Raw genomic sequence first — 24398 nt, forward strand, 5'->3', positions numbered from 1 at the left:
TGTGGCAGATATGACCACTCAATACGTAGCTATCCTTACTATTGACTTAAATGATCAACTTCACCTCCCTTACGCTTCCTAGTACCAGCACAGAGCAGACGCGAAACGATAGTTCTGGATAGTTAGGGTAAGTACTAAGACTCGGGAAGAAAAGGTACACCCGCTCTGATGCGTGACTGAGCCTGGACGATTACGTGGAAATTAAATTTAAGAAGCGGGTTTCCTAGAACAGAAACAGCAAAATTCAAACACCTCTACCTAAACTGAACAGAGACTAAACCAGGAGCGATTCCCGGACCGGGAAAAAACGGTTTGGACGGCATGCGCAAGCGTCAGCCTAAAGGCGGAAGGCGCGCCGAGAGTTGGGTCCCGATCGATCGACCTGATCGAGGATCGCCAGCTCTGTTCTAGCGACGGATGCTACTCTCGTTCTCGCGAGGCCTCAAAACAGGCGACAAGGAAGATGTTGGAGGAAAGGGGTGGGCTCAGCCGGAGAGGGAGGAGGAGCTTGAGGTCGTAGCACGCAGCTTTCCCAGAAGGCAGTTCGTGCTTCTCGCTTCTTCCCGGATCTGCCTGGTGAGCGCGTGAAGTGCTTCTCTGCAGACTGGCCATGGCGCTTCACGTCCCCAAAGCCCCGGGCTTTGCTCAGATGCTCAAGGAGGGAGCGAAAGTAAGGAAAAGAAGGGGGGGATGAGGTGGGACAGTCGGCGAAGGATTGCGGCGGCCACATTGAAGAAGGGCCTAGTAACGGCTCGGCATGCTCTCCCGGCGCCGCGGGCTGGGAGGGAGAAGATTCCAGAAGGGGAGGTGTGCTCTGAAGGACTCGGCCGGCGAGGCGTGCTGGCTTTCAGTTATTCCCTGACGCGGGGGAGGGTAGAGGTGGCGGAGGCGGCTGGTGAGGGGCAAGATTAGGTGTCGCGCTCTGCACTTCCTAACCCGGCGACCGTAAAGCTGTTCATGCCCTTTCTTTCGGTCCGCGAAATGGGGCTCATTAGGCTCACCACCCTTAAAGGTAACGTGAGGATGAAGTCGAATAATGTGGGTGAAATTGCTTTGGGAGCCGATTCACCACAGTTCTTGGGGTAGTGTTAACAGGTTATAGGATGGGAAAGGACAAGGAAGAAGCAAACCAGAAAGGAGAGCAGAAGTACAAGAACCAGTTCTTGTTGTTTCCTTCCGAATTAAAAAACGGAAGGCTACCCATTTGGTTTTCCACTTGGGGAAACAGTGCGTTATTGTAGGACAAACACTGCATACAATCCAAATGGGTTCTAGTTCCAATTTACGATTGCTAGTTAGTGTAAAACTTAGCCCCCTGGGTCTTGCTTTCCTTGTGTCTAAATTGAGGAGGTTGGACCAAAAGATGGTACCTTTGAATTCTAACTGACTTATCCTTGTAACCTACGGAATAAGTCACTGATTCCCTGGCTCAAATAGTGTTGTATTGTTTTATGATCAGGTCTTGAATATAGTTTCAGAAGCATGGCTTTCAAAAAATACATCATTGCATTACTGACAAATTTGTGTCTCTTGAGCTGCACCTATTGGTGTTCTTTGTCCCCAGATTCCTGTGTTTAGTTAAAGAAGTAGATCATGAAGTTGGATTGAAGGTATTAAGGGAGGAGGGCGTACTAACATCTTTAGGGAGCTAGGATCTTATTTGAAGGGTGCACTTTGGGGATAATTTAAGTGTACTAAATAAATATCAGGGTTTAATATAAATGGTGGTGAGATATCTTTGCTGAAAATGACATTGCTCAACTAAAGAAAGAAATCATGCTGAAGACATTCATACCTTGCAATTTGTTTTTTTTTAATACAGGTTTGGAAAAAGTATTATGTATCACAAGCATTATTTTTTATACAGATGCTGGAAGTTTTCTGCAGAACATTTTATGTGAGGTACTCATTCAGTAAATAGACACTGAAGGGATTGTGATGAAAGACGAAAGTCCCAGATTTTTCGAGTTCATATTTTCCTGAGGCAGAAATAATGAATGATAAATAAACCAGGAAAATTTTAAGTAATTATATAAAGGAAGTAAACTACTGCAGTAAATAATGACAGTAAAACAAATTACCTCAAAAAAGGGTCAAGGGTATGTACAATTAAATCAGGAAAGAACTCTTAGCTCAGTGCTGAGTGACAGTCTGAGGACGCAAGTTAATCTTGGCTCTAAAAAAGTCCATTGTAAAATATGAGAACTTTTCTATTGTGAGCAATTTGGCAATTTTTTTGATGTGTACATACTGGAATTGTGTGGCAGTTCAAAAGAACTTTCTGAAGTCTATATTTGTTAGTTCCTATATCTTTAGCAGCAGATGCTTTAGTTTCATTTAATTTGTAAATGGAGATTCCTAGTGAACACAGAAATGCTATCTGCAAAGCCCAGGCTCTAATACAATAAGGAAAATACTCATGTCACATTTCACCTTTTCTTAGAAAATACTGATAAACTCTGAAAATGTGTTTTACCTGAAATACCTCATATGCTTTCTGTGTTCAATCTTCCCTGCACTGCTTTTTCACAATTTTTTTTGAAGGTTATAGACATTATGTTACGATATATACCAAATCTGTGGATCATTTATGGTCACCAAGCACAGTGGTTTACATACCTGAGTCTTGTTTGATTGTCCTGTAAGGTAGGTTCTATTATCATTAACCCATTTTACAGATGAAGAAATGTCAGGTAAATCACCCATTCATTAGCCAGAAAACTAAGGTTTGCAGTCAGCCAGTCATACACTGGACCCCATTGTGCCAAATTCCTATGTTATACTGGCTCTTTATTATAAGTAAAAATATTTTTTGTATTTGAAAATTCCTGTGTTTCATTGTCCTGTCTCATTAGAAGTGTTCTTGTACAGCATTTTTCAGGATTAGAAGAAGCTGTGTACAGGAACATACAAGCTTGCAAGGAGCTTGCCCAAACCACTCGTACAGCATATGGACCAAATGGTAATTTCTAAATTCATGTTTTAAAAGATACATAATAGAATTTTGTCTGCCAGCTCTTCTTTGAACTTTGTTCTCTGGGTATTATGTTTAAATTGAGCCATTTTAGCCACAAAACAGTGTAGCTTTGAACTTTACTTCAGAGTTCAGTGAGACCAGTACAGTGTTTCCAGTTTTCAGTCACCAACTCAGATCTTTTTAGAAAAATAGGAATCAAAAGGTTGCTTGTTATCCTATTGAGAGGATAGAAAAACGATAGCAATTTAACCATTGAGATACCACCTAATAATCACTGTGGAAAACTGAGCAGTCTTTTACGTAAAGTGACATAGTTTAAGGGAGAAAATTCTTTCCTCCTGTTGCCTCCTTCACCAACTGAACTTTATTGATACAGGTTTATGAAATCAGCATAAATCTAACCTTGTACGTAGATTTTTGTTTCTGGTCTTTGTATGCATTCGTATAGTTTATATTGATTGAGCACCTGCTACACGTCAAACATTTTGCAAGGGAAATATATAAGTATAATAAGGCAGAGTTTCTAGTCTCCAGGTCTTGTAATGTTGTTGAGAAAAGATAGTTGTTTTTTAAGAGAGAGAAATAAGCAAAACTGTGATAAGATTCCCCCAGTAGGTATTATAGGGCATCAGAAAGGAAGGAAATAATACAGGCATATGGTCAGGGTAGCCCATAGGGTTGTGAAATAGTCTTAGTAGATAGTATGTGTTAAGTTCTTGCAAAGCTGTATAAAGGATAAATACAAATCTTATATTTCTAGATTTTCCTGGGTATTTGGAAAGAATAACGAGGTTTCTTTTTCTTTAACTATTTTTGAGGAATGAACAAAATGGTTATCAACCACCTGGAGAAGTTGTTCGTGACAAATGATGCAGCAACTATTTTAAGAGAGCTAGAAGTAAGTTATTTTTTTTTAAAGAATTAAATGTGAGTTGCTCAAAAAAATCTTTTGATGAAAAAGTAGAGGTAATGGATATCAGCAATGATAGCACAATATTGTGAATACAATTTTACTACTGAATTGTATGCTTGATTGTGGTTAAAATGGGAAATTTTGTGCTGTATATTTGCTACAAGAAGTTTAAAATAAAGCCCTTACATGATTAATTTATGGAGGGATTAGTTGTGATAAAAGTGTTTGCTAAGAATCAGATCATGTCTCGTTTTGTAGAATAACACTGAGGTGACTTACTCCATGATGCAGAACAGCTGATATTTAAAACAGTGGTTAAAGAAAAAAAATCAGATCATTTGTTTGGCTTTGTAAAAATAATCAGTTGGTGGAATTTTGCTTTCTTCAGCTGCAATTTTGTTGTTATAGAGTCTATAGAATAGATAGCACCAGCAGGGTAATGAGGAAGCCTGGCACCTGAACCCACAGAGAGAGCCATTCCTCATCTAGCTGCAACATTTCTCTAAATTTTTTAAGTAACAATATATTCTCAAGGAATATATTTTACAAAATTTGAGAAATTGAACTCCACAAAAAATTTGCAGAGGGACTTGTCATTGTGAATGTTATTGTGTTCAGTGATTGTCTCAGTAGTTCTTAAATTATAATGGAGAAAATAAAAATTTTAAAAGTATAATGGGGACACTGTTCTCACACTAACTATAAATATATCTTTTTTTAAAGAAAATTTTTATGCTTCTGTTGTTTTTTTTTACCGTGTTGCCCTTCATAGCAAGAACCATCCATCACCTCGAGGAAATTGATGTCTATATTAGTTCTGTTGAAACCTTTCTTTTAAGAAATACCCAGGGTTTGTGGTTGGAATTTACATTGTTTTTAAATTTAATGTAAATATAATGATGTGCTGAACCTTAATATGGAAATCTATGTCCTAGATGACTGATCATCAAAAGAAGGTCCACTTTGAAATTGCTTTCAGTTAGAGAGGGACTTGCATTTTTTTCTTGTGAGTGCAAGAAAAGTGTGCACATGGAATTACCTGGCCCACAGGGAAACTGGAGTATATTAATTTTAGAAGAAGTGAAAAAGAACGGTTTTCTATTGCTTTATGGATAAAATGTTTTAACTTGATATTAAATTCAAATGTCTTATACCAGGTACAGCATCCTGCTGCAAAAATGATTGTAATGGCCTCTCACATGCAAGAGCAAGAGGTTGGAGATGGCACAAATTTTGTTCTGGTATTTGCTGGAGCTCTTCTGGAATTAGCTGAAGAGCTACTGAGGATTGGCCTGTCAGTTTCAGAGGTGAGTGTTAATTTATAATGTACTCCTATTTAATTTTGCCTGTATGTACCTAATGCTTAGAACTTAAAAATCCTTATCCTATTAATAGTTAACATTGAGCAGTTTACTCTTTGCCAGGCATAGTAGTACATATATGTCACATGCATCATCTCATTTTATCTTTACAAAGAGCCCTGTGAGTGAGGCCTATTACAGTGAACCCTATTTTATTTTAGATAAAGTGAGACTTAAGTTGAAATACTCATCTTTTAGATAATAAGTGGTGGAGTTAGGATTCAAATTCAGGCTGTCACCAAAGCTTACACACTCTGCCATCAACGTTATTCTGGGAATCTGCTTTGTCATTTTATATTGAAAGTAAATACCCATATTCATTGGATTACCAAAATAAGAGTCATGTCAAGATCATTTCTTTTGAAGAAGAATGGTTCCTTTCTCTTTTTGTGTTCTTTGCATTTTAGGTGATAGAAGGTTATGAAATAGCCTGCAGAAAAGCCCATGAGATCCTTCCTGATTTGGTATGTTGTTCTGCAAAAAACCTTCGAGATGTTGATGAAGTGTCATCTCTACTTCATACTTCCATAATGAGTAAACAGTATGGTAATGAAGTATTTCTGGCCAAGCTTATTGCTCAGGCATGTGGTGAGTAAATATAAGTAAATGAAAGGATCCAAAATAAAAATGTCTTTAAGATCATTTTCTCTGTTGTTCCAAAATATCTTCTGATATGTCTCATTTTATTAACAGTGTCTATTTTTCCTGATTCCGGCCATTTCAACGTTGATAACATTAGAGTTTGTAAAATTCTGGTAAGTTGAGAAAATGCATTAATGTTATTTAGTTAGGGCAAAGATTTTTTACAAAAAATTTTATCTACCCTAAATTTTGCCTCATGTTTTGGACACTTAGGACTTGGTTCTTTTTGAGGCATCACTTAATATATAATTAGTAGGTTATAATATTATTACCTTTAAATTTAAAAGGATACTTACATAGTATCCCCTTGTGAAGTCATTTTTCCATGACAGCTTACAGGTTGACAACAGTGCATAAACAAAATCTTAATTTTTTGCCGCCTTTCATATATGCTGAATTATAATAAAATGAGATTAAAAGCAGCTTTGAGTAGGCTGGAAATTGTCCTGTTGCTGTACAACAGTAAAGTTCATACTTTAACATTACTGTTAAAATAAAGGGTATATTTTTGATAAAGCTTTGTGCTTAATACAGTAAAATTGTGATTTTTTTGTACATTGGCCTGTTTGTTAATGCAGTTGAGTATGGCTTAAATGATAAATATATATATTATGTATATATTTACACTTAGTCTCCCATTTTCCATGCATCTGCATGACAGCAGAAATTAATAGCTGTGCCTGGTATTTTGGCACCAAGTACTTGCTGATTGAGTGAATGAATGGTTCAGCACAGTTGTTCTGTACTTTAGTTTCCTCCCAGTACACTTAGGGGCCTCCCTTCCATAAGGGTGGCTCATTCCCACAGTGATTCCTATCTTGAACAGAGTATAAATAGTGTGCTTTTATGCCCACCAACCCAGACTTAATCCCCCACAAGTTACTGCCTTGATGTACTACTTTATTTTAGAAAAGGATATTTTTGGTACATGCAAAATCAAAAACTTAGCCTTGCTGCTGTTTTCATGAGATTGCTGTTTGATAATTTTGGTATTTAACTCCTTAGGGCTCTGGTATCTATTCCTCTTCAGTATTGCATGGCATGGTTTTTAAAAAGGAAACTGAAGGTGATGTAACATCTGTCAAAGATGCAAAAATAGCAGTGTACTCTTGTCCTTTTGATGGCATGATAACAGAAACTAAGGTATGTAGACCTCCAAACCTTAAAATTAAAAGTTAAAAGTTGAGGTGGTTCTTTTCAGATTAATGTTTTATGAATCTAAAGTTCTCAGGTAAAGTTTGCTCTTATCCAGTGAATACTGCATAACTATTGAAAACTGTAGTGTCATCTCTATTTTTTAAGTCAAATTTATATTCCTTGAATTTCTGTGGTCACAAAACTTGAAACATTAGATGGTGACAGTATTATTTATATTCCAGCACTACAGACTTTGTCTTCCAGTAGGGCCTATGCATTCAGCAAACTGAAATGCTCACAGAAGACAATATGAGTATTTGTAGTGTGCTCTTCATGAACGGTGTTTTTTAAAGTGCTGTTGAGATTGTGTACCATTCTGAAAAAAAATACTTATTTAAAATTGATGTCTGTTTTTAAATTTTATGTTACAAAGTTTACAAGTCACTGCTGATTTCTTACCTAGAATCTTGAAATCTGGGTTCTTGGTGGATTAAACGTTTTCTTTGCGAATAGTGGGGAATGTTCGTCGTTGAGTCCATATTTTAGAAAAAGTTTGAGAACCACAGCATTTGTTGGTGGTGATATGCATTAACCTTTGTCAAAGACAGAAATACCGGGACACCTGTTAAACATGTCTGTCAAAACAGTAGTTCTCCAATTTTTCCACCAACGTGCCTGTCAGAGAAGAGCTGACACATCTGGTTTTGGGGGCAGGGAAGGGGCATGACAGGTGGTGTCTGGGAGCAAGCTGAGAGGTTCTATTTCATAACAGATTTTCTGTTCTGCTTTATAATATATGCCTGTTTTCTCACGGATCTTTAAATTATTTCTTCAGTAAAATGTTATCTTGAACACCAAAGTAGTGAAATGGTTTTAAAGAGAGTGCTTGCTTGTTTTGACAGGGAACAGTATTGATAAAGTCTGCTGAAGAATTAATGAATTTTAGCAAAGGAGAAGAAAACCTCATGGATGCACAAGTGAAAGCTATTGCTGATACCGGTGTGAATGTCATAGTAACAGGTGGCAAAGTGGCAGACATGGCTCTTCATTATGCAAATAAATACAATATCATGTTGGTGAGGTAATAGCTTCAGTCTGTTATCCTTTATTATAAATGCTTTTTGGTTCTAAACTCATAAATGCAACAAACTGTGAAGACTGTTAAGAAAGGGCAAGTATAAGGATTAGATCAGATAGCAAAGGGAACAGGAAAATTCCCTGAGGAAACTCATAGTTAAGCTGAGAGTCAAGGAATCAATGAACAAATGTACGTTGAAGGAGAGAGAAAAGCATTCCAGGTGAAAGGAATGGTTTGTTTACAAGACCAGACACAACCTAGTGTATTGCCTGCCAGCCAGGGCATGGGGTCAGAAACACTCCTTTTTTCATGAACATATTTATGGAGCACACTAGACAATTTGTCTACTAGTACCCATCTCTACCACAATCCCTAGCACCCAATCTAATATGCAGAGTAAATCAGCGTTCTCTTCCTCACAGAACATGTGATTGCACACAAAGTTTCTGTCAAGTGTTGGATTCTGTAAGGGCTTCCCTGGTGATTTAGAACTGTAGACCCTTGACATCCTAAAGTGATTTCAACTCTCCTAATTCTGGAATAATTCCATGAAAACCTACAGTGCTGCATTAACGTGGCACGGTGGCTAGCTGGGCACTAACAGGTTCAGTAATCAGCTTCTCCATCTTAGCGCACAGTGCATTCCAACTGTCATATTCTGGACTTGAGCCTTCAGGGTCTAAAGAGCGTGACTTGGGGGCCAGAGTACAGTTTCCTACTTAAACTGTATTTTACTGTGCTATCAGATCAAAACTACTAAGTCTTTTTCTTTTTTTTAAAGGCTGAATTCAAAATGGGATCTCAGAAGACTGTGTAAAACAGTTGGTGCTACAGCTCTTCCTAGATTGGTATGAATTTTGGAAATTACATACCAAAGATGGTTGAACATATTTGAAATATTTTTAATACAGGAGTCATTTTTTCCAGACTCCTCCGGTCCCAGAAGAAATGGGCCATTGCAACAGTGTTTCTCTCTCAGAGGTTGGAGACACACAGGTGGTTGTTTTCAAGCATGGTATGTAGTTATGATATAATGTATTTATATAAATGTGGAATGTTTATTTTGATTTAATCCCAAAATATATTTAATTTATCAACAGAAAAGGAAGATGGTGCCATTGCTACTGTAGTACTTCGAGGCTCTACAGACAATCTGATGGATGATGTAGAAAGGGCAGTGGATGATGGTGTTAATACTTTCAAAGTTCTCACAAGGGTCAGTAATTAGAATTGTCTTCTTTAGTAATTTAATAATATGTATTAAAAACAATTGGCTGGCTCCTAAACATGAAAACTGCAAGGTGAACAGCTTATATGTAAAAAGGACCTCATCTACTTGAAACTTAGTGTCATTTCCTAATGGATATGATAGCTTTCTAAAATGATTATTCAAAGTAAAACATAGTAAAGCAAGGCTGTATTTTTAAATTGTCTTCAAGGGATGGTTTAAGGTTCTTTGCAAGTATAATGTACCTTCAATTGATAAAGCACTATTAGTGTTATAGCTGTGGCAGTGGAGATACTAGCGGTGGTGCTGTTCACATTCTCAACTTCTGCCCCCCCTTTACATGTATCTATAATAAGATAATTTGCCCAAGTCACTCAATTTTTATAAAACTTGTACACAAGAACTATTGTGGTAGAGTAATAGAATCTGAAAAGATGAAACTACAAACTAATTTTTTTGGGGGGGGGGGTGCTATTTATTATAGGATAAACGCCTCTTACCTGGAGGTGGGGCAACAGAAATTGAGTTGGCCAAGCAGATCACATCATATGGAGAGGTAAGTTTAGTTTTTAGTGTATTAATTGACTTTATTCCCATTACTTGAATAAAATACAATAATAAATGCATTTTTGTTTTAGACATGTCCTGGACTTGAACAATATGCTATTAAGAAGTTTGCTGAAGCATTTGAAGCTATTCCCCGGGCACTGGCAGAAAATTCTGGTGTTAAGGCCAATGAAGTGATATCTAAACTTTATGCAGTACATCAAGAAGGAAATAAAAATGTTGGATTAGATATTGAGGTATTTGAAAAAAAAAAATCCTATGAACTTAATTAAATTGTACTTTGTGCACACAAAACTTAAAAATAGAAGAAATTTAACAGAAAGGAAAATCAATGAGAATAGTGTTCTGATTTGTGATTTTCTTAACAATTTTATGAAGTTTGTCTAAGAATTCAGTTTTCCTTCTGTTTTATTGGTTCCTTTTATTCACCATAAATGTTTTCGTGTAAAAGAATTTAAAATAAATGGATGAAATTTTTTGTGTTGACAGGCTGAAGTTCCTGCTGTAAGGGACATGTTGGAAGCTGGTGTTCTAGATACTTACCTGGGAAAATATTGGGCTATCAAACTGGCTACTAATGCTGCCATCACTGTACTTAGAGTAGATCAGGTGGGTGAAAAATGAAATTTTGATCTTTTAAAAATGCTTGTTTTCAGATGGTTCACATAATATGTTTTCATGGAATTAGAATAGTTCCATGACTAGCATAGTTCTGTTTCTTAATTGTATTCATTAAATTGTATAGCTTTAAATCTTACCAATTTGAACTTGGATCTTCAATTGAAAATGAAGATATTTCAGAAACTTTTGCTGTATTTAAGTTGTAATGTATAATGTAGATGGGAAGTTTAATATCTAATATTCATATAGAATGTGGAAGGACCATAAGGTCCTCAAACAGACACTGCAGACTACTAACTTTAGAGGAGAATGAAGCTCTAATTGTCTGTGGAGAGGAACTAGCTGTTTTAAAATTTTTCTGCTATGACAGATTATGGCTTAAGGTACTAAAAGATGTTACAGGTATTTAATTTATACCATTACTCCCCACTCCCTTTTTTTTTGAGGAATTATGGGCAAAGAGGAAAAGTGATAAAGACTATTTTGGGTCTAGAGGTGAACTAGAATTCCTAATTATTTTTCTAAAAGGTGTTTTGTAAAGTAAGTTAAATCCCTTTCCCCACAAAATTCTAGAAGTAGTTATTAACAATGAATTATTTGTAAATACTTCATAGAAAACTGTAGTTGCTAGCACAGTGTAAATTCATTAATCTTGGAAGAAGAAAGTCCTAAGTGCAAATTAGTTGAAATGAGATCAGACATATTTTAAGCATAATATAAGGACCACTTGGTAGAAATTACAGCAGAGCAAATTTCACTTCAGTATAAGGGTGAACATTTTCATAACTAGAGATGACGAAAAATGGAACTGAATATGGTTTCTACTCAATTGAAAATCATCAAGAAAAAACTGGTGGTTCATTTATCAGAATTATTAGGTAGCAAGGTAGAAATGTCCAAAGATTAATTTTTTTAACAATTTTATCTTCAAAATATAAATCACAATTTCTGATAGAGTTTGTTGTGTTATGCTGAATAATTTCAACCATTTACTTAAATCTTTTCCTGTTTTATAATAAAACAATAGGAATTCAGTGGAAGAGTATGGTTTTGGAGTTTTTAAATAGATAATACAAGCCTAAGGAAACACTTATTCTAGAAGTAAGCACATGGCTAAAAATAAAGGGGATTAAAATAGGAGAAGCTAAGTAGACTGAAGCATATTGATAAAAGAAATTTTGAATTTTAACCCTTCATTGAGATTCAGAATACATATTAGAGGTTCAAAGAAGTTCTGCTTTGCAGAAAGTCAATTAAGTTGGTTTAAATTGCTCGATGTTGGTTGTTGAAAAATGCTGGGTTAGAAAATGCTCTTTAGATAAACTGGAGAGGCTTCTGGTGTATATTTAAGCTACAGAGAACTAGGTGCTTGGGACACTTTTTGCCACTTGAATGGTTCTCGTTTGCAGGCACTGGGAAATTTCAGTATTGAGCTTTTATATATATATGTTTATGTATGTATGTATCAACTACTTTAGATTATAATGGCAAAACTGGCAGGTGGTCCTAATGCTCTTTAGCCACAAGGAAATTGGGATAAAGGTGATTGGCAAGATACCTCATACATAAATAGCACATCAGGTGCCAAATTGATTTATACAGGTGATGCATGCAAATGTTTTTCACATTCGCTTACTGAGTTTTTGAAGTGTATGCTGTGGATACCCTTCAAAAACCCATAAAAAATGAAAATTCTAACCATGCAAAAAAGTTCCGTGTGGATGTTGTTGTCCACAAAGGCAGGGTACTTAACAGTAATTTTTAACAAGAACTCTAACCAACTCTCTGCTATAGTGTTTCATATGCAATATATATTAGATTGCTTATACTGAGATTGTTTAATCTTCAGTCAGACTAATAACTATTTTAATTTACATGTGATCTTTCTCTTTATTCAAGATTGAGCTTATAACCGTTTTTATGGGTTTTGTTTTGTTCTGCTACGTAGATCATCATGGCAAAACCAGCCGGTGGGCCCAAGCCTCCAAGTGGGAAGAAAGACTGGGATGATGACCAAAATGATTAAATAATTAAATTTTACTATAGGTGAAAGCTGTATTTGTAGTAGTACTGCAGGAATTACCTGATGTTTTCTTATTTTCCTTAAGTTAAGAAGTGTCTCATGTTTGTATCCTTGGCTGGATGATAAAATATAAATGTGTTGTTGCTACCAAAGACTCAGTATCTGTTGATTATTGTTACTGGGTCTAAATGAAAACATTTTAAATGTCTTTGTTCTATAGTATTTAGTGATCTAGAGGCAGTTTGAAAGAAAGGCAGGGGATTAAGCCTGTTTGTTGGTACCTTGTTAATGAAATTAGCTGCAGGATAAATGGCAAATCACTGACGTCATCAGAGGTCTGTTTTTCATCTATTATCAAGCTCATTGCCCTTTTGTTTTGTTTTATTGGAATATGACCACACTCAATGTTTACATTTGGCTGCTTTCTCACTACAGGGAAAAGGCAGAGTTGAGTAGTTGTGACAACAGAGACCAAATGACCTGCAAAGCCTAAAATATAATCTGGTCCTTTATAGGAAAAGTTTGCTAACCTCTAGAGTAGATCTCCAGAGGTTAGCAACCCCCCACCCCCACCCACTCTGGAAAACTAAGACTCCAAAATGACTTGTTTCAATAGCAATTAATGATTAGTTGAATGGCAGATCTAGAATATTTATATTCTAAGAGAAGTTTGGGGTATGGGAAGGTGGTATGATTAATAGGAAAGTACAAAAGAGATGTTTGTGATAAAACTGAAAATAGATCTCCGAAGTATAAATTAAATCAGTTTTGTAAAGCAGATCCTAATGTTCCTTAAGATCAATAAGGGGTGTTAAAAAAGCAAAGACAAAAGTTAAATTATATTGATGTTACAAGAAGTGCAACCATAGGTGGTAGATATGAAGTCCTGAAATAACACTGTTTGAAATGTATATTGTTTTTTATATTCTTTCAAAGGAATTCTGAAAGCAATAGGGCTGACTGGGTCTTGGGTAAACTCAACAGGTATTAGGGGTAAAACATCTCTCAGGACTGTCATAGCAAGGAGAGTTCACTGTACATCAAAGAAAACCTAATAAAAAGCTACAGGAAGTTAAGACCCAACGTGCTTGGTGTCCTTAAAGCTTTTTGGGTTGCATGCAACTGAAAACATTGGCTAATTAAGTTGGGTGAAAAAGGAACTTATTTAGTTCATGAGGTTTTTCTAGCATGCTGTGAAATAAGGGACCTAGTACCCAGTAATTTATAGTCCCAGGAGTGAGACTGGTTCAGCTGGTGTCAGGAGTTGCTCCTTAGGTCAGCTGTCCACTGACAGGGCAAGTACAGAATTAGGTGTACACCCCAGCTGACACACAGTGTACCATAAGAAGGTTCAACAAGTATCTGTGTGCTTCTCCCAAATATATACTGCCTGCCAACATGAAATATCTACTCAATAAAATTAACCCATTTGTAACAAAGTTTCATTCGGTGGCCTAAACTTTTTTTTTTTTTAATAGTTACCTAGTGGAATAAATTAAAACTTGAAATCTTCTAAGTAATAAAACAAGTTTTTGGGGTAAGTCAGTTTATTGATGTGTTGTGATCCCCCACCCAGACATTAAGCACAGTGGACTCCAGTAATTCAGAATTTCCTTTTCCAGAAGTGGGAGGCAGAAATAAAAAACAATGACAATACAAAACCATTGAAAATTTTTAGGGATTTTTCCCTTCACTATTTCAATAAACATGATTTCTTCTGGCATGTATTTAATTTTAAGTGAGCATGATTTACAGTTAGTCTTTACTTTTTTTATTATTACAGCCATTATAAAAGCCATAAATGTTTCCCGAAAGCACTTTCTGAAATTGTTACAGTATTCTCTCATAAAATAGGAGGTATGCTTGTGAGTTCAGAACTTTAGATGTAGGCACAGCTTGCACATGTGTATCGCTGATGTGAAACCACTGCCCTTTGGTTGATTCCATTTCAAAATCTGTCAAGAGGAAGTATGACAATAAGTATAAATAGAAAGCTTCAACTTCATTATTTTTTGGTTTTGCCATAATTCAGAATTTGCCAGGACAGCTTACCTTGTGGAATATCACCATGGAGAACAAGATTAGAGAGCTGACTATTTGCAGTTCTTGCCTTGGCATAGGCAGTATAATGCCCTGACCTCATAGTGCCACTGTGTTCAACAACTCCATATAAGGAATAGAGCACCCTTGTCTTTTCTTCAGCGACATTCTTTAAAAATGAACAATTCAAAAGTTAGTTCTGGTCCCAAAATTTAAAGATTGGCCAAGATGATTTTAAACTTTAAGGAAAAGGATCTTCAGTCCTTAATTGGATAATGCAGAAATGATTCATGAGTCTGAATTTTATTATTTTCTCTCTAATGCTTCTCAACCTACTCAGCAGAATCACACTTGGGTTTTTATTAGGAAGTCATCATTGCCATCTCCCTGCAGGAAGAACCAGAAACCTGAGGCCACCTGCTGTAATCCCTATAATTGCTTGCTATAATTTCCTGGCCCAGATACTAAATAACTGAAAAAAACAAATTGCCAGAATTTCTTTAGGAACCTTGGGAACAGAAAATTTAAAAATATTTTAACACCCCTAGCTATCATCCTAGTTTCTGCCTAAAATCTTCCTTTGAAAAGACAGCTTTCAGGTCTTCCCAGAAAGAGCACTCCTTACATTTTCAAATGGTCCCTCGAGAGTCAGTGAGAAGCACAATCTCAAGTGCTCACTTCCCCTATAGACAAGAGTAGATACCACTGCTGCTCGTAAGACCCCATAGGCCACAGGGCTAGGAACAGAGACAGGCATTCCCAAAGCTCTCCAGGGCCACTTCCACACAAACTCCATTTATATTCTCTTGTAAAAAAGCCCTCCTGAACAGGCTTCACTACTTTTCAACTGTACCATCCCTACACTCTGTAGCCTATGCTGAAGAACCTGATAACTCATCCATCTCAAGTCCTGCCAGCTTCCTCGGACTGCAGTGTCCGTGATGATCTCAGGATTTTCACTGCCATCCCATTTCAGCCAACCTCAACCAGGACTAGATTCTGGACCTGGTCATCACTGAGATCTGTCTGACCTCAGAAATCTTACTCATCTTCTAGTCTCAGTCCACAAGCCTTCCAGCCTATCAACTCTCATGTTACCTATTCTCTATCTACTCTTTCTGTCTATTGGAAAAGTACCGTTTTTTTTTAGGTGTAGCCAAACTTTGTACCTCACCCTTCAGGACCTGCTGGAACTTGACTTTATGTATAGTTATAGGGATACGTACAGGGAGAAACAGGCTATGAGGAGAATCCACAGTCTCACAAGGCAACTACGTCGGGAGGCCATTACAGGTTCTTCAGGCAAAGCAAAGTTACCTTGTCACATGGGTGGAAGAGCTGCTTTTAGAGTGGCAAAGACGACTCAGCAGAATTCAGGGATTCAGTGTTCCCCACTTAATCAGGATCTACCTATATGTCCCCATTCCAACTTTCAGACACCATTCCTTCCAAATCAATGTCTTCATTTTAACAGAAGACACCTTGCAAAGCTGGGAATTTGATTTACATCGTAATTCAACCACTCATGGGATGAGACTTAGTTTGCTTTTAGAAACCTCAGCCCTGCTGCTATAAGAAATAAGGGTTGTTTTTAGGCAGAAATAAAAGCTTGCAGGTCACTTATGCAAGAACTTGTGACGGAGAATTGAAGCCTAAGCTCATCCTTTTCTTTTCCTACTATGTCCAGGACAGTTAGAAGCAACCAGCTAATCTCATTATATTGCTTAGTTTGACTAAAATATTCTAAGTTACCAAATACATGGTCATGCAGAACCTTGCCTTTTCTAACTCTGTATCTCTACTGCCACATCACGCCATGGACTATATCAATGCCCTGTTTACCACTGGAAATAGTCATTAGTGGGGGGACTTCCAGGGAAGATGGCAGAGTAGGGAACTCCAGGACTGAGTCCTTCCACCAAATCAACCATTAATCAGGTAGGAGCTGTCTAAAACAACTACTGTGAAACTCCAGAGGCCCGAAGAACACAGTACAGCATCTAGGGAAGAGGAGGAAAAGGCTGGATAAATTACAGTGAAAAACTATAAATCACTCTCCTCACAGATCTCTCTGCATGGCAGCTACCAAGGCCCATACCCAACTCTTATGGCAGGCCACTGAGGGGTGCAGTCCCTGGCCAGCCTCAGGTGACAGCAAGGGGCATAAAAATCCTCCGCCACAAGAACAGGGGTGGGTATGGCCAATCACTGATCACAGCTTTTGATTAGCAAATTCAGATTGCTGGGTCCCAACTCTGAGGGCTGAGATGGAATCAGTGGAAGTTAAAGATGCAGGACCTCCGTAGGGCTGCGGGGGAAAGTCAGCTCAAGGGCTGCATTTCCTGGGCAGGCCAGGAAAGCTCAGCTTTCAGAAGCCACTGGAGAAGTTTTGGGCACCCTTCCTAAGTGCCCTCCACGGGGCACTCTGGAGCAGGTCCGTGCCCCTTTCATGGGTCTCTGGCTCTGTTCTGACTGGGAAAGTCCTCCCTAAGCTGACCCTCCTCCCAGAATTTGCCCTCCAGGCAAAAGCAGTGTGCGATAGCGAAAGGAGTATAAAAATCTATAGAAGTGGGCACAAAGGCCTACCCACTTCAGATACCCAGGAGAAAGTAGTTTGTCCCCTGGGAAACAGAAGGGACAATCAAACTCCTGTAAACAGGGGAACTCTAAAACAACTAATGAACAAAAAAGCCCAGAAGAAGACAGAGGCCGGGAAAATCCTGCACACTGCATCCGCCTCAGACAGATCTTCCTGATGGGGGTGCCGAAGCTCAAGAAAATCTCTCATCACCACCTGGTTGCAAAACCAGAAAACAGACATCCCTGGGAATAAAGTCCAGAGTGAACATTTTAAAATATTAAAATATTAAAATGTAGAGTGTGCAACAAAAGAGTAAAGACAAACAATAAAACAGGAAATGATGGCCCATCCGAAGAGGATAAAAATACCAAAAACATCAAGAAGAAGACAAGAATGTGGACATATCAAACAAAGCCTGTAAAAAAATGGTCTTAAAATGCTTAAGGAGATGAAGGACTGTACAAAAAAAGAATTATAGGATATCAGGAAAACAATGAATGAACAATATGAGAATATATGTAAAAAGATAAACTTGTAAAAATTTTAAATTTGAAGACCACAATAACTGAAATGAAGAATGTCCAAGAGGGTTTCAAGAGCAGGATGGAGCTGGCAGAGGAAAGAATCAGTTAAGTTGAAGACAAGACACTTGAAATGAATCAGATTGAGGAGTGGAAAGCAAAAAGAAATATTAAAAGCAAAAATACCCTAAGACAGCTATGGGACACCATCAACCACACCAATATATGGAGTCCCAGAAAAAGAAGAAACAGAGAAAGGGACAAAGAATGACAGAGAACTTCCCCAACTTAGCAAAAAAACATGAATATGCACATCAAAAAAGCTCAGAGAACACCAAACAGGAAAAACAGGAGATAAAATACACTCTGGCATATACTAATTACACTATCAAATGCAAAAGACAAGGAGCGAGTACTGAAAGCTGCAACATAAAAGCAGTACGTTAACATACAAGGAAATCCCAGTAATACTGAGTGCCAATTTCTCATCAGAAACCATGGAGGCAAGACAACACTGGGTTGAAACACTTAAAGTGCTGAAAGAAACAACGGCCAGCCAAGAATTTTATATCCGACAAGACTCTTTCAAAAATGAGGAACAGATTAAGACATTCTCAGATAAACAAACGCTGAGGGAGTTCATCACTACTATGCCTGCCCTGCAAGCAATGCTAAAGGGAGTTCTTCAGACTGAAAGGAAAGAATACTAGACAGTGGTTCAAAGCCATAAAGAAATAAATACCTGCGGTAAAGGTAACCAGTCTTTGTTCTAAAGAAATAAAGACCTCTGGTAAAAGACACCATTTGGATAATTATAAATGCCAGTATTACACAGGTGCTAACATGCAAATGCATAAAAAGTAATGATAAATCCAGGTTTTTAGACATACAATGTATAAAGATACAAGTGGTAACGAGTACCAAAAAAAATGGTGGGGAGACAGAGGGATATAAGAAAAGTTTATGTGCATGCCACTGAAGTTAATTAAGTTGGAGCAAACCAAATATAATTGTTATATATTTAGGAGGTTAAATTTTGACGCTACAGTAACCACAAGGAAAACAGATTAAAAAAAAAATATATATATATATATAATATATATACTCAGATAGAAATGAGAAGGCACTCAAAGTATAACACAAGAAAGCAAATAAATATAAAAGTAGGCTTTAACAGAAGTGAGGGACAAAAAAGGTATTAAGACTTACAAAGGCTGAACAGCAAAATGGCAGAAGAAAGACCTGTATTAAAAGCCACCTCTGAACTTCGGCCAGAAGCCTAAGTAATATACAGAACTGAACATGTCACACCATTGTTTTAAACCCTTCAGTGGCTCTCCACTGCATTTTGCATACCTAATAAAGCCCAAGTCCCTCACCATGACAGTCCTCCAAAAATCTCATTCTTATCTCACTTCTCTGGCCTCATTTCCCAAAATTCCCTATCTCTTGCACTGTAAGCTCTAGAACTGCTTATATTAATGTTCCCAGCACACGTCATGCTATTTTACACTGCTAGGACTTTGCTTCTGCTGTTCCTTCTGTCTGGAAAACTCATTTCATCTTGATTTATCATACTAACTCCTACTGCTTCTTTAAATATTAGTTGAGGCATCGTCTAAGTCATTGTGCCTTCTCTGAACCACCAATAGGCTAGGTTAAGCACATGACACCTCTATTCTGTGTATACCAATCTTAACACTTCATCATATTAAACTGAGATTATCCATTCATATGTCTTCTTCCCTGTAGCTGCCTGCTCCTGAGCTCCCAAGACAATCCCTGAAACAATAATTACAGTTCAAAAAAAGATATGTTGAACTGAAATAATAGCCAAATGTTCAATGATTCATCACAGATCTTGAAAAATATAAAGGCACAAAGGTCAAAGATCCATTCTATTCTGTAATTTTTAACTTTATATAAGCTGCTATTAGAATATTTGGTAAGCTATAATTTGCCTTTAAATAGACTTTTAAAGGATTTTCTCAAAAAAGACTTATACCTACCTTACATTTAAGGGTACAAAAAGGAGCCAAATCTAAGATTTCCGGAAACTTTATGTGTTTGTTAATTTTGCGTAGGTTAAAACCAGCCTAAAAAAGAGGGATAACAGATTGAATTTTTTTTCCTGAAAAAACTGAACACAATAAGTAAATCATTCCACTGCCCTAAAACACGCCAAGTCTGGCACTAGTTCAATATTTCTTGAGAGTTCTCTTCTTCCAGCCCACTAATTGATGCCAAATTGGTTCATTTTTTTGCTAAGTGCATTCACACACGCATGTACACACACACATACATCAACACATAAAACTTTTCCTGTGAGAAGATTCTCAATGTTTGTGTTTTAGCCATCCAGAGAAACCAAATTAAACAGAAGCTCTGAGTGCTCAGCTATAGCAGAATACTTAACTGTGAAGCATACACTTTCAGCCTCACTCTCTACCCAAGCTTAGTGAATTGTTAAGAGAGACCCGATTAGTAAAGTCCATTATCAACCATAGGAGGAAAAATGTTTTGAACACTGAGGGTACCTTTGGAATTTAGAATTTAATTTGCAAGTTGTAATGCTTATAGCAAAGGTCTTCCAGAAAAAATGGGGTCAATGAAATGAAAAAACTGCAAAGTACCAATGTCTTTCATCAAGAGGTCAGTAAAAATACGACTCCACATATAGAACATTTAGATCCCTCTAGATATAATGGCAGTTTATAGTCATAGTTTCAACAGTTTGCGATCTAGCTAGTAAACAGGGATGTTTTTTTCTTAACCTGAAATTAAGGTTAGAGTAAAATGCTACTATTACTGAACAGAGCAGTATGAGTTCTAGTAAAACTGAGGAAGGACTGTGCCTAACTCACTCCTCCACCCAGATGTATCTTCATCAAACCTTCTGTCTTGCAAAAATATATTTTTCACTTTCCTAATGCTTTATAATTAGCATTAATAAATAACAGAACATCAAAGAAGCACAGTAATGTATTGAAACAGTAACAAAGTAAGCATTACATATTTAAAACAAATTTGAGTAACAGACAAATAAGGAGTACCTGCTGAAATCGCTTTAAATGAAGAGTAAGAACAGGAGGAACAAGAGAAATTAACATCTGCTTTCTGGCATTGGTGTAAACATGTTTCCTTTCACCTAAAAAAATAAAGAATTTTAAGCAGTGTGAAAATCATCTTAGGTCTCTAAATCATTCTGATTTGCTATAAAATTATTTCAGACCTCTCAAGCAAGGATCAGCAAATTTTTTATGTAAAGAGCCAGATAATAAGTATTTTAGGATTTGAGGACCAAGAGGCAAAATCAAGGATATTTTTTAAGTATTTATATAGAAGAGAAAAAAATTTCCACACATTTTTATTGATGATATTCAAAATAATAAGCAATTGAGTTTAATATCTTGTAATACAGGCCTTCTAATAAAAAGAAATTCCACTTAATTGGTGCTCAAAGTTAGTATTCCCTATCATCCAATCAAATGCAAAATGTTCATCTGTAAAAAACATTTTTAGCTCACAGATCATACAAAAACAGATGGCAGGCCTAAAGCTCTAAAGCAAACAGAATTGTTACAAAAATCACAAACTTTACTTTTTGTGTCTACATGCAAATAAAGAGTATAGTCTGAAAAGGTTTCAACAATTCTAGTTAAGAGTCCTTAGGAATCTGTGGCCCCTCCCTCTCCTACTTATCCAAACTCAAAAAAGAAAAAAAAAAAAAAAGAGGGCATAGAGGTATCAGTATTCTTCTGTTCCACATTTGAAGGAGATTATCAGAAAGCACTGTCCTCCCACTGCCTTCTACTTCGCACAGGGCATGTCACATTAGTACACACATTAGTAGTGTGGCTTCCTGGGTTCAAGGGAAATGAAGGCTGCCACCAGTGCTGACCAGGAACTAAGGATACAAAGAAATAGCCACTAGCTGTCAGGACACTGCTGTGATAGCATTCCAATCGGAGGATTTACCCACAGGGAGAAGTTTCAGAGTATAAACTATCCCACTTTAACTGCCGCTGGGATGCTGTAAACAACTAATCACTTGAATAAAGTTCTGCTTCTTCCATCCTTCTATTAAAATATCTACACAGGTGTATGGATGGATGAGCAGAAAAACAGGGGCAAAAAAAAAAAAAGGCACCCAGTGTTCTTTTTTACTTTATTCTTTTTCACTTTAATTTTTATTATTTTTGTGTATGTGGTAATAAAAATGTTCAAAAATTAATTTTGGTGATGAATGCACAACTATATAATGGTACTGTGAACTGAATGTATGCTTTGTATGACTGCATGGTATGTGAATATATCTCAATAAAATTGAATTAAAAAAAAAAGAAAAAAAAAGTCTGCACAGAAGTGGCATTTACAGATGCCATCCAAATACTGAGAACAGGAGTACTCTACCTATACAGTGCAAAATGTGCTCCTGAATATTAATTTCACTTACAGTGAGAGACTAATTACCTTTCACGTTAGCCTTTGGTCCATTATATTGTCTCCTTGCACACACTTCACAAAGCAGTTTATTTGCATCTTGAAGTTTTTCATTACGGGTGAACTGATATAAACAGTGTTGGATTGAACACTCATCAGTATTGAAAGCTTCCCTGTTTGCAAGAGTACAGAAAGCAGTTTCTGGATCTTCATTTACAACCTCATAGATCCTTGTCCCAAGAGTATGACTGTCATTCAGAATCTCTATATTTATTTCATCAGGTTGAAGAGCAGCACTCAAGCTAAGGTTTTTAAAACCACTGGAAATGTCTACTTCTCCATCACTCTCTTCCTTCACACCATTTAAATTCATAGTACATTCAGTGGAGGAAGATGCCAAAACCTCCAGATCTTTGTCCATGTTGACATTTTTCACATCTGCTTCCTCTGTGAATTTCTGATTGTCAGTTACACTTTCTACCATTTTTTCTTGGCCATTCAAATCTTTTTGATTAACACAATATTCTTGTGAGATGTGGTTGGATGTATTATCCATTTCTTCCTGAAGCGACATTTCACCATCACATTCATTATCTTCAGGATGGTCAACGGTACAAACATCACTTAAATGAAGAACTTTTCCTTGAATCTTTTGTTGCCTTCGTTGGTTCTGTGTAAAGAATATGAAACACTTAAAATAAACAAATAGAAAGAGAGAGGGATCACATGCTACACTGGGTTTTGTTACTTATTATCAAAAATAAGTAACTTAGTGAAGAGAGTTCACTCTCAGAATTCTCATCCTAAGAGTTCTTTACTATCATGGATCAAATAAATAATGGAGAAAAGTTTTCTAATTGAAAGCAGGAATAAACCATCATCAATCACCAAAAAATTGTCACAACGGGCCAGGTAAAAATGTGCAAGATATGGTCTCACCACTAAGAGAAGTCAGTCTAGACAGAGTATTAAGACTGATAAATGCAACCAGCCAATTACTAAACCATGTGGTGGCTGTCAACACCACACAACAGTAAAAGATGAATCACTGTGACTTGTAATTATTGGGTCAAGGTTTCACCAAGGAGATAAAAAATAAACTGACAATTCAACAACAGTGAGCGCTAATGTCAACCATGGACTATAGTTAATGGTACAATTATAAAAATGTTCTTTCACCAATTGTAACAAATGTACCACACTAATGAAAAGTGTTAATATGGTATATGGTATCGGGTGATATATGGGAACTCTGTATTTTATGCAGAACTTTTACGTAAATGTACAACTTCACTAATTAAAAATAAAAGCCAAAACCAAACAAACAAACAAATAGAAAATTCAATAATGCACTAGTACAGGATTAGTTTGGGCAGATGCATGGAAGACAAACATTCCAGAAAGTAAGTGGCCATTAGGCAGGAAGCATGGAAGACATACGTACAGAGGACAATAAAGGACTTTCCCCATAAAACTACCTTCTTTGCCACTTGCAACCTATTTCCAAGCAGGGTAATAAAAAGGTATTTCATCAAAGTTCTCCTTACTAAAATGTCTATATTAAGACATTTTTGGTTGTAACTGAAAGGATGGACACTCTGAGGCTAATCTGTAACATCAGAAGGCTGAAGGGCAGCGTACGGAATACAAACATCTGATGTGTTTCAGTTAAAAATAAAGGAACACAAAAGAAAAATGGGAAAGGATGTAAGCAAACAGTTCATGGAAAAGGAAATATAAATGGCTCTTGAACATAAAAACATGCTTAACCTCACTAATATTAAAATAAATGCAAAATACAACTGTACTGAAATTACATTTTCCATTTGTCAGACTGGCAAAAATTCTCAAAGTTTGATAACATACTGCTGTCAAGGATCAGGAGAAACGGGAAGTCTCATATACTGCTGGTGGGAAAATGAAGTGGTAAAACCTTACTGGAGGGCAATTTGGTAATATCTACCAAAATTACAAAAGCAATCCCTGTTCTCAAAATGTTTCCTACAGATGATATAGGGATATGGTTAATCACTGCACTGCAGCATTTGCCATTATATCAAAAGACAAGAAAGAACCTAAATTAATAGAGAAATGGTTAAACAGAAAGAAAAGAAAGTCTTGTATGGAAAGATCTCCAAGAATCTAAGTAGGTAAAAACAAACCAAAGACAAGGACCAGAACAGTACACATGTTATTTTTTTAAAAAAAGAGAAAAAGGTGGGGGGGAAGTGAGGACCAAGACTACATATTTGTAATTGTTCTTATC

General features: G+C 36.8%; 2 protein-coding genes across 4 annotated transcripts in view; one reads left to right on the plus strand and one right to left on the minus strand.

Moving 5' to 3' along the window:
* The first annotated feature begins 516 nt into the window (after positions 1 to 516).
* CCT8 (chaperonin containing TCP1 subunit 8) lies at positions 517 to 13134 on the plus strand. The gene is made up of 15 exons (XM_037832842.1): positions 517 to 670; positions 2872 to 2962; positions 3796 to 3875; positions 5048 to 5197; positions 5659 to 5839; positions 5945 to 6006; positions 6899 to 7036; positions 7933 to 8111; positions 8890 to 8956; positions 9036 to 9123; positions 9209 to 9324; positions 9821 to 9892; positions 9975 to 10139; positions 10393 to 10512; positions 12473 to 13134. Exons 1-15 carry the CDS (start codon positions 611 to 613, stop codon positions 12548 to 12550), a joined length of 1647 nt encoding a protein of 548 aa, XP_037688770.1. The 5' UTR covers positions 517 to 610; the 3' UTR covers positions 12551 to 13134.
* Positions 13135 to 14302: 1168 nt separating this feature from the next.
* The window catches only part of USP16 (ubiquitin specific peptidase 16), a 28607-nt gene continuing 18511 nt past the window's right edge, over positions 14303 to 24398 (minus strand). For all 3 annotated transcript variants that reach the window (XM_037832816.1, XM_037832826.1, XM_037832832.1), the window contains 5 exons: positions 22163 to 22802; positions 20743 to 20837; positions 19699 to 19785; positions 14600 to 14756; positions 14303 to 14502 (listed from right to left, as the gene is read on the minus strand). In XM_037832816.1, the coding sequence (XP_037688744.1) occupies positions 14378 to 14502; positions 14600 to 14756; positions 19699 to 19785; positions 20743 to 20837; positions 22163 to 22802 (1104 nt within the window). In that variant the 3' untranslated portion in view covers positions 14303 to 14377. The remainder of the gene's footprint in view (positions 14503 to 14599; positions 14757 to 19698; positions 19786 to 20742; positions 20838 to 22162; positions 22803 to 24398) is intronic.

This window comes from Choloepus didactylus, chromosome 1 (assembly GCF_015220235.1).
Source record: "Choloepus didactylus isolate mChoDid1 chromosome 1, mChoDid1.pri, whole genome shotgun sequence".
In the NCBI taxonomy this organism is placed as follows: domain Eukaryota; kingdom Metazoa; phylum Chordata; class Mammalia; order Pilosa; family Megalonychidae; genus Choloepus; species Choloepus didactylus.